The sequence below is a fragment of the Etheostoma cragini genome, chromosome 5, assembly GCF_013103735.1.
Source record: "Etheostoma cragini isolate CJK2018 chromosome 5, CSU_Ecrag_1.0, whole genome shotgun sequence".
NCBI lineage: Eukaryota > Metazoa > Chordata > Actinopteri > Perciformes > Percidae > Etheostoma > Etheostoma cragini.
In genome coordinates this window covers 12863452-12878386 of record NC_048411.1, presented here as the reverse complement: position 1 = coordinate 12878386, position 14935 = coordinate 12863452, and the positions used below count along the sequence as shown (strand labels likewise).

The window sequence follows — 14935 nt, the reverse complement described above, 5'->3', positions numbered from 1 at the left end:
TTGTTTCTACATGTATTGGAACACTTTTATCACCCAGCCATATCAGAATTCAAGAATTGTGTTTTTTGATGCACCCTAGCGCACACACACGCACACACACATACATTACACAAAGCCTTTACAATCACAGTTTGCTGCTATGAGCCTTATTGACTGTATCCACAATGTTGTTTGTGTTGTCAACAGGTGTATGAGAATATTATGCTTAATATTTGTCAGTATGTTAAAGTAAAATCAAGTGTATCTGAAAAAAATCATTTCTTTAATTTCTAGATATTTTTGCCAGAAATCCCTTAAGTGTGAGTCTTAACCAGAGTGCACTTAATATTTTTGAGATAACGATGGTTTTAGTTGCACATTTCAAACCAAACTGCAGAACTGAATTCCACCAGAGACTATATTTATGAGAGAGAGAAATACATTGTGATAATAGTTTATAATAGTTATTATATTAGTATTTTAATAGTCAAAGTCTACACGATTGAACTTTAAACATATCAGCAAGTTATCCCTCTATTCCTACCCCTTAATGAAGGTCAGAATGTCAGCACAATTACAACACCCCAAAATTAAATGACTTTTTACTGATGGAGAACACTGGGTTTTAGACCGGAATGTGACTCCAGGTCTCTTTAACACACAACTTGAAGTATAATTTAGCTTTTAGCACCATGTCAGTGATTTAGCATCCAACAGTGTTTTTAATGTTTTAATTGAACTGCCTTGTCTGCCAAATATTGTCTTCATTTGTTATGTGTAAATTGTAAATTGTACTGAGAGAAAATGTGTTTAACTTATGAGGATTATATCATGTGAAAGTATAACCTAATATTTGAGTGACTTACGGATGTCTAGGTACTGTTTGTTGAATTAAGATCAGATGACACAGTAACAACAACATTTATTCACAGTGACCAAATAAAACGTTGTTTGGGGCCACATTATTCAGATTCTTTACTGTGAGAATTATATAAACAGAAAAAAAAAAAATCAAAAGTACAGAGTATGTAAGGAGGGAAACTGAAAGGACATACAATATATGCTTTTTATCCCTAAATTAATTCTAAAGTCAACCTTCGGTTAACAACGTTCGTGGGTCAATCATTTCCTAAAACTTCACTCAGTTGGTCTTCAAGTGTTGTTTCATGATTGTGATAAGATGAATTGCTTTTAATATTGGTCTTTCTTTGTGAATGCTAACTGCTGTCAGAAAACCTATTTTTTTAATTATTGTAACATTTATTTAGTATTTTATTTATTTATTCGTTCATTCATTTTCTCATTCAGATGCTGCTTTGTTTGTAAAGCTGATATTTTTTATTTTGTGGCCAGTTCTAAATGTGTATGGTGAAACAATCAAATTATATACTAAGAGTTCATATATTAAATGGTATATGTTCTTATAATAAAACAATAAAAATGGAATCATCATTATTTTTCCAAAACATCTTGCAATGTGTATTTTTCTCAATTTATTAGGGTGAATCCTGACTTTTATCCTGATCAATAAATAAATAAATGTTTGAAAAAATACAGGATTAAAGATAATAAAAAAATAAATGATGTTTATAATTAATTATTATAAAATCAAATTATGTTTCAGATTATTTTTGTATAATTTCAAAGTGCGATGCTCAAAAATTGACAATAAATCACGATGGAACGTTTCCAAACTCTACTTGCAACCACCTGAGTTTACAGGTTGACTTTAATCAAACTTTATTCTTAATAGTCACATGCACACATTACAATGTTGTGAAATGATATTACTGCATTTAACTTATGTTAAGTATTAGGAGTAGTGGACAGTTATACACAGCATCCAGGGAGCAATTTAGGGTTCAGTGCCTTGCTCAGGGACACTTTGACATGAAGCCGGATGACCTGGAATTGCTTCGCCAACCTTGCAGATGTGCGGCAATCATTTTACCATTCGTCACAAGATTATTAGCTGGCATATCTAAAAGGAGCTTTATTGCTGTGAGTGATCCTGTAGAATGAAATCAATTTTGATTTTTATTGCCGCAGAAACATCTGACCTAAAACTGCAATCGCCCGAACAGGGACTTGAACCCTGGACCCTCAGATTAAAAGTCTGATGCTCTACCGACTGAGCTATCCGGGCTCTTTCAGCTGACATCCATCGAATGGGTTCCTTTTCTATCACCGGGTGGAAAGTGTAGAAAAGGAAATGTCATATTTTGAGGATATATCCAACATCACTTTATGATACATATAGGAAAGTGGCCTTCTGTGGATGAAATACTGCCGAATCGTAATAGTTTGGGTTGTTTAATGCTAACATAGTTAGCATAAGTAAATGAAAGTTTTAGGATTCGCAACATTCACTAAAATGTTAACAAGTGAGCATTTTTGAATGTATCAAAGAATTATTATAAAAGACCGAATTAATGAATAGTACACTTGGTGAAAACAAATGCGCACGTTTAGACAAAACATCAGTCAAAAGCTGAAACAACACTTAGCCTATATGATGGGTTATGTACCGGTATACAGTACTATACTTTCAGCAAAGTCTCGCACCAATGAAAAATCATAATTCATTCTTACCTGTTCCTATATTTTATTGGTTTATACTCCAAAGAGTGAAAAAAACTCAAACGCCCGAACAGGGACTTGAACCCTGGACCCTCAGATTAAAAGTCTGATGCTCTACCGACTGAGCTATCCGGGCGCTCTGCTATATAGATCTTTCGTGTCAGCTATTAAACTGAATTTACAGGTGGTTGCATAGATTAATGGTTTTCGTATAGGAAATGCTACCCGTGTAATTCAAAGATGTCATACTTCATGATGAATAGGACTGTATTATTCCACATTTAAAGCGCCACAATTGTATTTCAACTAAAACGAACCAGTCTGTTGTTTACATGGGCTGTAGGCGAAGAAGGAAGGAAATGGAAGTTAAGCCTCTCGCTTCAATTTCCCTTCCTCCTACCACTCCCTGGGCTAACCACGGCAAGTCGTTCGGTTAGCTATGTATGCTAGTTAGCGCTGAAAAATTTGACACCATTTATATCCATACGGGCATAGCTGCATACCTAATTGTCTTAAAAATGTCAGTGTTTAGTCTCTCTGCTAAACGCACATGCCGTGGCGTGACGTGCTTGAAAATCACTCGATACTCTGTAACAAACGTGGAGAACTTCCATAAAAGAAGACACAGCTGCCTGCCGAGCCACATCACAAATGTAACGCGTCTATTTAGCTCTCATCCACATAACTCCAAGGTAAATAGAAGGTCAATGTTATTTGAATTGCAGACGGTCTATTCAGAAGCCAATGCAGGACATTAGCTACGTGTCCGTCTAGTTACCTGGGTGTCTCCTCTAATAGGTACCAAAGGTTGCAACATGGGAACCAGTACCAGAGGACCAACTTCCCCCGGTAAATATCCTCATGACTAGTTGAATGTAAACATAATACAACTTGTATTGTGTTTAATAATGTTTGAAATTCATGTTCGATTTTAGATATTTTGTTGAAAGCCTTGTCTTAAACAATAGGTGGCTGTAATACAGGTTTTGCTTGAGGTAATCATTTTTCATTTTTATGCTGGCCAAGTAAAGATCCCCTAATGATTTTTCATGTAATTGGTGTGGGACTAAATCCACAGTCCTCGTTGTGTACAGCAATGTATTCGGATGTGTGTATCTAACATGAGGCCTCAACAGTCTGACAGTACCAAGTATAAGATCCCTTTTTGTGTAGGACTGTAGGCTACTTGTTAACAGGATTTGTAACACAAGGAAGGAATTTTAAAAAGACTGTAACTTTGTTGTTGTGTGTGTGTGTGTGTGTGTGAGAAAGAGAGAGAGAGAGAGAGAGAGAGACACACACACACACACACACACACACACGCAGACACACCTTAGACACATCACAACAGTGATGTCAATAAAACGTCACATATTACCAAAGGTCAAATTATGGGGCATGAGTCATGACAGTGTTTGTTGATTCAAACTATTTGATTTAATGACTTAATTTCGATTGTTACAAGTTACAGTTGCATTCTAAAGTGATGTTGGAAAACAACTTTCCTATCAGACATACATTTCTAAGCAACAGACCATTGATTTTACAGCCTGCCCATATTCCTACTGAGCTGGTGGACCAGCTGGAGCGACTGGCCTTGGTTGATTTCCGCACCAAACAGGGCCTGGCCTGTTTGGAGAAAGCTATACGATTTGCAGATCAGCTTCATGTTGTTGACACGTCTGGGGTTGAACCGATGGATTCAGTTCTGGAGGACAGGTATGGGGAAGACTGTTGTGTAAAACCGTGTATTTGCATGCTGGCCTTTTCATCACACTTATAACCACACAGCATAACAAATGACCAACAATTGTAGCTTATTGTATGAGTGGGGTTATGTTCTGTCTATGCACATCCAGGGCATTAAACCTGAGAGAAGATGTAGTGATGGAAGGGGACTGTGCTGAAAAACTGCTTCAGCTCTCCGAAAACACAGCTGAAGAATATTTTGTGGCACCACCAGGTAAGAAAAAACCCGAATACATTTAGTTTTGAAAGAATTGTGTTGATTTTATGATTGCCTGGACATTATTGAAACAGTCAAGAATGCTAATAATTGCAAAATGGCTGTTTCTACCTCACTGGAAACTGCTCCTCATGTTCATACTGCTCCTACTGTATTTTAGTGTAATTGTTTTACTAAGTTTAATAGCCTACTATAAATATCTTAGCATTTTCATATCTACCCATTACTATTTATTCTATACTCCACATAACTTGGCAATGACAAAGTTGAATCCAATCTAAATTCAAAGATGATGGTGTATATTTTTCATCTTGTTTTGTTTGTAAGTTATTGTGAGGATCAATAAATAATATCTATATTCTTACCACAGGAAACATTCCACTACCAAAGAGGGAGGAGAGGGCCGCCTTGCTGAAGCATTCAGAGTTATGATATTATTAATATTTATTAGTCATTTTTCATTTGGGAAGTTGTTGTGAAAAGTAAAAACCTGCTGGTCATGCATTTAGATGTTGTTGTTTTTCAGTTTCCTTTGACACCTGCAGTATGGTTTAGGGTTGAATCTGGTTTTGGTTTCAGTATCATTTTATTAAAATTGTGAAAAGCAACCTGAATTATGAGGGCAGTGCAATGGTTGTGCATTGTTTTGTTTTGTGATTTACATAATGATAATATGGAGCCTGGGGTCAGCTGAGAATAAAAAGAGCGTAAATCTGGAAACTGGGCTCCTACATTATATTTATGTATCCTGTTTTCATTCTAGTGTTATTAAACTTTAATAATAAAAACATGTTATATTTTCTTTGTTTAGTGTTCAGAAGAAAAACCTTTGGCCAAAAAATAATATAATATACTTTATATATAAAGTATACTGCCTGGCAAACACACACACACACACACACGTACACACATATAGGGTAAAAGGTAAAGAGGTCAGTACAGAGCAAGAAGCAAGAGGAGTGCAGGCCACTCTTTCACTGCAATTAATAATCTACTCACATACATACCTGGGCATCCTAACTGCTCTTAACTGATACTTTATGATAAAGGTCTTTTTCCTAGCCAAAGGTTTTATTGTTATTATTATTATATTTTATACAGATTTTTCTCTCTGCAAAACTGTTGCTGGAAATTTTTATTTCCCTGCGTGAGTCATCCCAAAAGGATCAATAAAGAGATGTCTAAGTTTAATATGTAGGCTATTATATTTCATCTGATGAAATGATTTTCCCTTTCCTTGTTAAACAACACAGTGCAGATTTGATCAGGCCATCAGAAAGTCCCCCAGAAGTCTTTTGTTTCTTCCAATGTATTCATTCTGAACCAGCAGCTGTTGCCCTACTACATACTACACGTGCCTTAAGGCTGTAGCATTAATGATCGAACCACTGCGCCCAGATCAGTTCTAACAGAGTCATGTTGGGGCAGAATAGAAACCGAAAGGTTTTGAGGCGGGGAAGGAAAACGAATCTTAAATCGTAGAGGGAGGTTTTGATCAGCTGAGGCAGACTGTATATAAACCTCGAACAGCTGTTCCTGAGCATCGTTTGGTTGCCTGCAACTGTCTGAAGACCTCAAGCTCTCCGGAGGAATTTGCTAAAGTGATCACAAGGTAAGCCTCTTTGTCAACGCTGGGATGACATTCACTGTGATACTTTATTACATTGTTGTGTTGTCTTCTTGCCAACCACGCAACTTTTTGGTTTTCTGGGTAAAAAAATCTTTTTTGGTCTTGGATTTGGTCTTCTATCGATACTTTTGTCACTTTTTTCGGGGCTTTTTCCAACTTTCATTAATAAAAAACAAAAAATTAAAATGCTATAAAATTGAATAAAACCCCCAAATGTAATGAAAGTAATGAACTAATCGATTATTCACTTGATAACAAAAAAGTTTCATGGAACTATCCACGTTACTTTTATTGAGACAATTTGGTTGAAAGAAACCCCAAATACCTGATATAGGAACTTTTTGAAAATGGGTCAAATTGACCCGAGGACAAAGGGAGGGTTAAAAAGAGTTTATGTAGACTTATTGTAATGTGTTGAATAATCTTTTAGGCCACGCTGATCATGGACATAACCATCAGCATGCTAAACGGGACATCCCACACCCTGAGGGTGCACCCTGGGGACACAGTGGGGTCTCTGAAAATCCTCATCCAGGAGAAACTAGGAGTTCTCGTTGCAACGCAGAAGCTGGTGTTTGTGAACGGCATGAACACCGATCTCAGCGACGACTCGAGGCCCCTGAGCTCCTACGGCTTACAACATGGCGCCAGGGTGTCCCTGCTGGTGACCCAGCCGGTGACCCCGCTGGTGACCCAGCCGGTGACCCCGCTGGTGACCCCGCCGGCGACCATCCAGGTGTTCCTCAGAAACGAAAAGGGGACGATAAGCACCTACGACATCAAACCCGATGAGACCGTGAGCCACTTCAAGACCAAGGTCCAGAGCAGAGAGGGGGTTCCGGTGAGCCAGCAGAGGCTCATTCACCAAGGCAGAGAGATGACCGATGGCAGACGACTTTCCGACTACAACGTTGGAGCGCTGAGCACCATCGACATGACGTTCCGTCTAAGAGGAGGCTGAGGACACTTCCATCTAGTTAATATTGTGTAATCTGTACATTCCTTTATTTAACCTAACTCAAGATCATAGAACCCCAAATGCCATTTCGTATTTATTTGTATTTTCATTTTGAAAAATCAATGCATTCCAAGTATAATTCTGCCATATCTCAAAAATGATCATATATACAACCAATACACACACACAACACAGTATGTTATCATTGGATTTTGAAATTTTTTAATATGTTAACTGGACACTGTTTAAAAAATAAATAAAAATCAAATTCAAATGTTAATTTGCATGTCTCTTTGTGTCTATTTTCTGTAGGCTACTGTAGCTACTATTTCCTCAGTTCAGGAGTGGATCTGTACCCTGTACAGAGCACACTCAAATAACCCCAAAGGCACACTAGCTTTATAATTTACAATATTCCAGTATTTAAATAAGACCGCCTCAATCATACAATTCAAGGTAAAAAAAAATTATTTTATTATGAGCAACATTTATTATGTTCTGTAATTACAAACACAGTCATGTATCCAAAATTAGCAGCGTGTTATAATGGCTTAAACTCATGGTACAAGTTTGGGTGGAGTTAATCGCAAGGGCTACTGGGGGATTTATTGTCCAGATTAGAAACAGGAGTACAGTAAACAGCCAAATGTTAAAGCCACAGTTTACTCCAGATTCGTTTTCAGTGAGGAAACCTAGGGAAGCCTCATTTCCTCACAGATGCAAGGTAGGCGTACCAAAATAAGGCGATCATGTTGGAAAACAGCACTCTGAACTGAAAGCAAAAACAGACACAGAAAGAGAGGCAAAAACATTAGAAGAAGTGTCAGTGTGTGACTCATCGATGACAGGAACAGTCAAAGGCATACCTGAACGGGCACAAAGTTGATATTGATGAACTGAAAGGGAGTCCACACTTTCCAATTCATCTTTAAAGCAGTCCAGTAACTTCCTCTCATCTTCTTTTCAAAGTCTGTCCACCCTTTAGCCTGACAACAGATTGGAATGATTATTCATTTACAGGATTTCATCCTTTGTTATGGCATGTGTTTAAACTGCATATAATACATGAATACAGTAGACTAAATACTATTGTCAAAAATCCAGGTTGAAACATTGCATATGGCAGGAACTCACATTTATAGTTTTTCTCAATTGTTTACACACATTATCTGAAAGCATACTTCATATTCTTAAGACGTCAATACACACAAACAGTACACACAAAAGCCTTCAAATCAATTTTATGTCTTCTAAAATGGTCATTTTGTGTTTGAAACACACACACACACACACACACACACACACACACACACACACACACACACACAAACACACACACACACACACACTTCTAAGAACCAGTAGAAAACAGATGTGCTCAATGTACAACACTGCATGGTTACATTACGGGTGCCTTATCAAGAGACGTCTGTTTGTATACTCAAATAAAAAACACACACATGTACTGTAATATAAACAAAAAGGTTTATACCACCCAACCAAAAAAAAAAGACCTTAACAAAAAACGTTGGTGTGTAAAGTGTTCCACATACAGTAAAAACAAAAATACTCTGAAACCTCATCTACATTGGTTCAAGCAACAGAGGAATTTTCTCCGAGCAAGGCATATTCAGCCCTGAAGCTTCAAAGCTGAAAAAGCTATATCTGCACATGCTTCTTCCATGACTGAATCACATCAGAGATTATGGCTCACCTTGGTCTTGCCCTTCTGTTAGGCAGTGTAACTGTTAAAAGGAAATTCTCTGAACTCTTACCGACCTATAAGAACCACAAACCTCCCAGCTATCTTCACCCAGGGTCACATTGTTCCCATTTATCTTTAAAGAACTTGGCTAAGGCTTCCTCCCTCCGGATCCTTGACTGTTTTATCTTCTTCACCTGTCAGGTAGACTTTTAATGAGTTTTGAGATAGTGCAGCTGTAAGGGAGGGGTAGATTTCAGAACTGAAGAACTGAATAAGTTGCTCTTCAGTCGATCTTCTGTAACCCATTTGCAGTGTATCGGCTCCTTGCAAGTAAAATCTTTGTTAAACGACTCCAGTGAATAAAGTTTCTAACACCTTCCGCTTTCTCATTCCCACTTCTTTTACTGTACTCGCACACCTCGCCTCTCTCTCCTATGTTTGCCTAAACAGCAGAGCTCCCCTGTGGCCCTTTCACTGTTAAATTTAACTAAGTTAACAATTGTGCAACATGTGTTTGCCCATGTGAGAAGTCAGAGTGGATAGTAGGAAATGAAATGTAAGTTTAGCATTTTGAATGGCAGTGTGTTGCATGTGAATACAATACATTTTATGTAAGAAGATCATGCCAATTGTAGAGAATTGTGTGTAGTGTTCTGAAGAAGAAAAAATGACTGGAACTGGAATCTGACATGTGCTTGTATTTTAGCAAGACTGGCTTAGCGGGTTTGGACATGAGTGTGTGTGTGTCATTGTGTCTGAAGTACCTGTATTAGTGTGTAAATGAACGGGCAGTAAAATACCAAAACAAATTATAACAGTAAAACTGGCATTATATTACCCATACCAGGGGCTAAAGAAAACCAGTATATCTTGGCCTCTGCTGCAGCAATTTGTAGTATTCGTTTTGTAAATCTGTCTCTTGCAATCCAATCAACTTTATGCCAGTGCAATATCAAATAGATGACCCACCTCCAGGATGTTCATAACAAGGTAGAAAATGAGCAGAAATCCAGGGGCAAAAACAAGCCGATCCAGTAGCAGACGTTTGACTACACAGAGCGGGTCTGTGGTGGGCATCCACATTTCCATCAGCTGGTAAAAGTAATGGCTCAACGGTCCTGTAATAAACAACCTGAAATAGACAATCAGGCATAATGTGACTACATTTTTTGTTGTTGTAATATATAGATGTAAGAGGGGAGTTCAATGCCCCCAAACACCCCATTACATTCATTTTTTGTGACAGATGAAAAGTATGTAAAGCCTCAATTTTGTTTCTGTATTGAGTCTCACCCATAAATGGCGTAGCGTGCAGCCGCAGCTGTGTCAATCTCATTGACTTGGGCTCCATTCTTGGTCTTTTTTCTTGCCTCCAAAATCTGAGACAGAAGATTTCCTAAAGCTGTGAGGATGCCACTGAAAGTATCAAGAACACACAACAAACACAACTCTATCAATATGCAACAGGTACATTCATAATAAGGTAATGCAATAAAATAAGTAGAAGTAATAAGTAATAAACTTGTTAGGGGAGGTTTTCCAGGCAGATGCTGATTGGCTAAACCAGAGTGCATGACCCCAAGAGCAGTGTGTGGTCAGCGCAAATAAAGTAGAGCAATCTAGTAAGAACTGCTAAAAATATTAGCGATATTGGTAACAATTTAGCAAATAATAACTTTATAAACTGGTTTGACTTTGTCAGTCTTTCAGTAAAAAGTAACGTCTAATTTATGACTGTCAAACTGAGGAAACACGACACAAAACAAGCAGCAAGCTGCACAACAAACCACAGCTACAGACCTCGTTACAGACTTAGTTAGGATGGGATATTTCTTCAGAAGAACCAGATACTGTTGCAGTAAACGGAAATGAATGGACACATCCCGGACTGGCAGGCTCTCCACAGGCATTGTCAGCTGTTTAACTGTACACACATTACGACTAGCATGCAAAACCGGGCAATAGCTGGTAGATGCTCAATCGGATCTGCTAGACTGGTCGACGTGGTTAGGTTTAGGCATGAGGAGCGGGGATTTGTTAGGGTTGAGGGAAGAATACCAGGGTAGCCAATCAGAGGCATAATAAAGCGGACCACGAAGCACGTCCTTTGACGTCGACACGTCTAGCGGATCCGATCTAGCATTTACAGCGATAACTGGGCGAGGTTGATTCTTTAACTGTCTATGTGTTGAACCATAAACAGTTAAAGAAACATGGATGTTGTCTTAAGTCTTCCTGCTCACGTCCTTGCGTCATCAGCGGAACCACGCCTTCATGTCGACAACAAATACAGCCGTCAATTAAACATATTTTTAATCATCACTGGCAAAAACAACTGTGTCGGAAAGTGCTTACATGTCGATCAGCACAAAAAAGTAGTAATAAAATAAGACCGAGTACTGAAAGTGTTATTACACATATTTATTTATTGGCTTACCATTTCTGTTATTGTTTATTTTGGCTACTCCTGACGGCAAAACACTATCTCTTCTATCAAGACCAGCATTTTCACTATGATGACACTGCACTTAAATTGTGTGTGTGTGTGTGTGTATGAGTGTGTGTGTGATAGTCAATTGACTATGATCGTAAAAATAATATCACCTTGCGGGACTAATAAAGTTTACATTTTAATCAAATCAATTGCTCAGTTTATTTGTTGAAAACATGCAATTTTTTCAGATAAATCTGCATGGAGTCAACTTCTGCAACGTCTCTGGGGTCTCACGCAGTCAGCAAGGTATTACTTTAACTTTCATTAAAAGGCCATTTCAAGTTTTAACTAAATAAGTAAGACCGAACTGCAAACCAAGAGAACCACCACAGACCACACTGAGCAAATTTAGAGACATTAATATACAACATCCAATTTTTGGAACATCTTTAATAGAACCAACATTTCAATAAAAAAGTAAGAAAAAAAACACATTTACAATGTTGAAACAACAGTTTGAGAAAAGGCACGTAAGAAAATTCAGTGTATAGCACAAAACAACAGTTTAAACTGCCAACATGAACTCCTTTTTTATAAAGAATTAAACAGGAAAGTAAAGCTTATGGGTGGTTTTGGTCTGTAGTTAACCAACATACATGTTAGAAAACATGAACGATTTAAAGTGCCTTCCAGTTTATGGGAGACTTTCCGGACTTATTTAGCAGCTCGTTGGCCTTTGAGAAATGCCTGCACCCAAAAAATCCTCTATGAGCGGACAAGGGAGAAGGATGGACAGCCTGCAGGACGTGGTGGCGTTTCTACAAAAAGAGAGAACATAAACTTAGATGCATGAATGTAATAAAAAGTTTGGGTTTAAAACAACAGTGCAGACCATAGACTGTATACAACAGGGTGCAGACCCACCCTGTCAATAGCGGCTCCCTTCTTCTGAGCATATGATCCCCACAGCATGAAGACGAGGCCTTCCAGGTTGTTGCTGAGCCAGTGCACCACAGCGTCAGTGAAGGTCTCCCAGCCTTGGTCTTTGTGGGAGTTGGCCTGGTGCGCTCGGACCGTCAACACAGCGTTGAGCAACAACACACCTGATGAGCACGGTCAAAGATCTGTTGAAAGCTCTGTTGTTGTGCACCTGTGTTCAACAGACTTGCTTTAAAAAGAAATACCTTGTTTAGACCATCCGGTCAGATCTCCGTGTCCCGGGTGCTGAAAGCCTTCAATGTCCGTCTCCAGCTCTTTGTACATGTTCCCCAAACTGGAAACGAAAATATGTCACTGGTGTGATTAATATGTCAAATGGACAGTACACTATCTGATTTCAAGTTGGAGAACTGACTTGGTCACAGGCAGAGATACTGAAAGGTGTTGACCTGGGTGGGGGATGCACTGGTCTTTTGACACTAAAGCACAATCCATGGGCCTGGTTAGGACCATGATATGGATCCTGGCCAAGAATCACCACTTTCACCTGGAATTAGAGACAGTTCTTACAGTGACGCAACTGTGACTAATGCCAACCTAAGAGATATTACAGATAATACACTTAACTTCCATTTTACCCACACAGCAGACATTTCTATACCACTGACCCAAAGTTTTACTTGCACAAATGTTCCATGTGTCATCCTCAGCTCCTGCTGGGATTGCAAGTGTCTGGCTGTCAGTTTAGCCCACAGTAGATGTTAATGTCACAATAACTATGAAGCAGGCCACAATTTAACACTGCCTTAGTGTGAGAAAAGAAAGGATGCGTCACAATGTTCTACAACTCCATCAAGACAATACTGCCATGCACAATTCCACAAATGTAATTGGCCCACCTGCAACAAGGTAAGATAAGGCTGTCGGCGGCTGTTTAAACCTAGATGTGTAAATTAAAAGGACTTGTGTCCTCAATACACGGACCTTCAGCCATTCAGAGCAGGTATCTCTGTTTGTTATTGTTTAACTCTGGAACAGCCTCAAACTAATTCTTAGAAAAGCACAATGTATCTGCCAATCTTTTTAAAAAACATCTTAAATGCACTTCTCAATGTTTTAACTCTATATTTTGTAGTTTGTACAAGTCACAATTTTTTGATATAGTGTCTTCTTAGTCTCTTTATCGAATTATATATATACATATATATTGTTCATACTTTAGTATCAGACACGTCACCACAGGTCTGGGTAAGTGTCAGTGTAACTTACATCATGGATTTCACACATCTGAGTCCAGGTGAAGACGTGTTCAGCAGGTGGGTACACAGTGTGGCGTTTCCTCTCTTTAGAAACAAAATCCATCAACTGTGGCAGAGATATGAAGTTATTCAAATTGTTCAAAACAACCTCTGTTGTGTGCAGTTGTGTGATGACTTGTTCTCTCACTTTTTTAAAGTAGGGCTTTCCGAATTCTCCCGACAGTCCCTCTCGCCAGCTTCCTCCTAACCCTGGAGGTGTCTGAGCGGAAGAGTGGAGTTTCTCCAGCGCTGCTCTCTTGTTGCGGGCTATCCGATCAAGCTGCTCCGGGGACAGAGGAGCAAGAGGGAGGCTGGAAGCCTCTGGCTCCACCGCCGAGGACTTCCGCTTCTTCTGCATAATTTTAGTGTATTTAGCAAAATACAAAGCTGGTGAGAAGCGTGCAGGGGCAGGCGAGACTAGAATACGTCGAACGTGCAGTACAAACATGCTCGTGCTATGGTAGCTAGCTGTGGTTAGGACTTTTAAAAACAATCAAGAACACAGCGGTACTTGTGAACGCAGCTTGGGTTACGCTGAACATGTTGTGGGAAAAGATACCTCTTAGTGTTCCGAATACTACTACAAAATAATTGTAAGTGATGTTTAAATATTAATTAAACTTCAATAACTTTGGGTTTTACCACTACTAGCTAGACATGTGGCTAATGTTAACTGCCAAACTGAAGTGACTTCGCTCACCGGGTCTTTGGCATCCTCCTCGGCTTCATTAATATCCTTAGAAACTCTTTTTTTCGAGACAGGCGAAAAAAACGAGTTAATAGTTTTTTGTCCAATCATTTTGTTGAAAAACACCTTGGCGGTAAGCTTCCGTAAACTAATAACTTCACTTATTAGTTTATGTGGAAGAAAGACAACGGTGGGCTCCTTGGAAAACAAAAAATCTCCTAACTAATGGCATTGAAGTTTTTCGCGCCAAAGAAAGTGACGAAACAGAGTTATGATAATGAGCTGAGTGCTGTTCAAGACAAACTGCTGCTAGGTGTTTTCTACAGTTTGTAGTATGTCAAGCACTGAACATTCGCCTTAGAGAAATATAATAATAATAATAATACATTTTATTTAAAGACGCCTTTCTTGGCACTCAAGGACGCCGCACAGGGAATTCATAAATTAAGAACAGCAAAACAAATACTATACAACAGCAAAACAAATACTATACAACAGCAAAACAAATACTATACAACAGCAAAACAAATACTATACAACAGCAAAACAAATACTATACAACAGCAAAACAAATACTATACAGCAAAACAAAACCAATAATATACAACAGCAAAACAAATACTATACAGCAAAACCAAAACCAAAACTATACAACAGCAAAACAAATACTACACAACAGAAAAACAAATACTATACAGCAAAACAAATACTATACAGCAAAACCAAAACCAAAACTATACAACAGCAAAACAAATACT

General features: G+C 38.5%; 6 protein-coding genes and 2 non-coding genes across 13 annotated transcripts in view; 4 read left to right on the top strand and 4 right to left on the bottom strand.

Moving 5' to 3' along the window:
• The window catches only part of sgsm1a (small G protein signaling modulator 1a), a 27088-nt gene extending 26413 nt beyond the window's left edge, over nucleotides 1–675 (top strand). For all 5 annotated transcript variants that reach the window (XM_034871971.1, XM_034871970.1, XM_034871969.1 and 2 more), the window contains one exon: nucleotides 92–675. The gene's annotated coding sequence lies outside the window, so the exon portion shown is untranslated. The remainder of the gene's footprint in view (nucleotides 1–91) is intronic.
• A 1377-nt stretch (nucleotides 676–2052) lies between these two features.
• Nucleotides 2053–2125, bottom strand: trnak-uuu. The gene has a single exon. It is a non-coding gene; the product is annotated as a tRNA-Lys (tRNA).
• A 497-nt stretch (nucleotides 2126–2622) lies between these two features.
• trnak-uuu lies at nucleotides 2623–2695 on the bottom strand. The gene has a single exon. It is a non-coding gene; the product is annotated as a tRNA-Lys (tRNA).
• A 280-nt stretch (nucleotides 2696–2975) lies between these two features.
• Nucleotides 2976–5029, top strand: gatc (glutamyl-tRNA amidotransferase subunit C). Its single transcript, XM_034872401.1, has 5 exons — nucleotides 2976–3251; nucleotides 3358–3408; nucleotides 4109–4278; nucleotides 4419–4522; nucleotides 4896–5029. Exons 1-5 carry the CDS (start codon nucleotides 3003–3005, stop codon nucleotides 4955–4957), a joined length of 636 nt encoding a protein of 211 aa, XP_034728292.1. The 5' UTR covers nucleotides 2976–3002; the 3' UTR covers nucleotides 4958–5029.
• A 968-nt stretch (nucleotides 5030–5997) lies between these two features.
• isg15 (ISG15 ubiquitin like modifier) lies at nucleotides 5998–7265 on the top strand. 2 transcript variants are annotated; one of them, XM_034872404.1, is made up of 3 exons: nucleotides 5998–6137; nucleotides 6586–6827; nucleotides 6876–7265. In XM_034872404.1, the coding sequence occupies exons 2-3, from the start codon at nucleotides 6598–6600 to the stop codon at nucleotides 7114–7116; spliced, it is 471 nt and encodes a 156-aa protein (XP_034728295.1). In that variant the 5' UTR covers nucleotides 5998–6137; nucleotides 6586–6597; the 3' UTR covers nucleotides 7117–7265. The 2 variants fall into 2 exon arrangements, with proteins under 2 accessions (XP_034728295.1, XP_034728294.1); XM_034872403.1 differs by having other exon boundaries at nucleotides 6586–7265.
• Nucleotides 7266–7409: 144 nt separating this feature from the next.
• pxmp2 (peroxisomal membrane protein 2) lies at nucleotides 7410–10979 on the bottom strand. The gene is made up of 5 exons (XM_034872402.1): nucleotides 10619–10979; nucleotides 10112–10234; nucleotides 9788–9950; nucleotides 7980–8099; nucleotides 7410–7885 (listed from the first exon to the last, which is right to left on the bottom strand). The coding sequence occupies exons 1-5, from the start codon at nucleotides 10726–10728 to the stop codon at nucleotides 7817–7819; spliced, it is 585 nt and encodes a 194-aa protein (XP_034728293.1). The 5' UTR covers nucleotides 10729–10979; the 3' UTR covers nucleotides 7410–7816.
• Nucleotides 10980–11767: 788 nt separating this feature from the next.
• On the bottom strand, nucleotides 11768–14468 carry unga (uracil DNA glycosylase a). The gene is made up of 7 exons (XM_034872485.1): nucleotides 14190–14468; nucleotides 13638–13841; nucleotides 13461–13556; nucleotides 12641–12738; nucleotides 12437–12525; nucleotides 12177–12355; nucleotides 11768–12070 (listed from the first exon to the last, which is right to left on the bottom strand). Exons 1-7 carry the CDS (start codon nucleotides 14286–14288, stop codon nucleotides 11930–11932), a joined length of 906 nt encoding a protein of 301 aa, XP_034728376.1. The 5' UTR covers nucleotides 14289–14468; the 3' UTR covers nucleotides 11768–11929.
• Nucleotides 13781–14935, top strand: part of alkbh2 (alkB homolog 2, alpha-ketoglutarate dependent dioxygenase) — a 3484-nt gene continuing 2329 nt past the window's right edge. The window contains exon 1 of the mRNA XM_034872486.1: nucleotides 13781–13879. The gene's annotated coding sequence lies outside the window, so the exon portion shown is untranslated. The remainder of the gene's footprint in view (nucleotides 13880–14935) is intronic.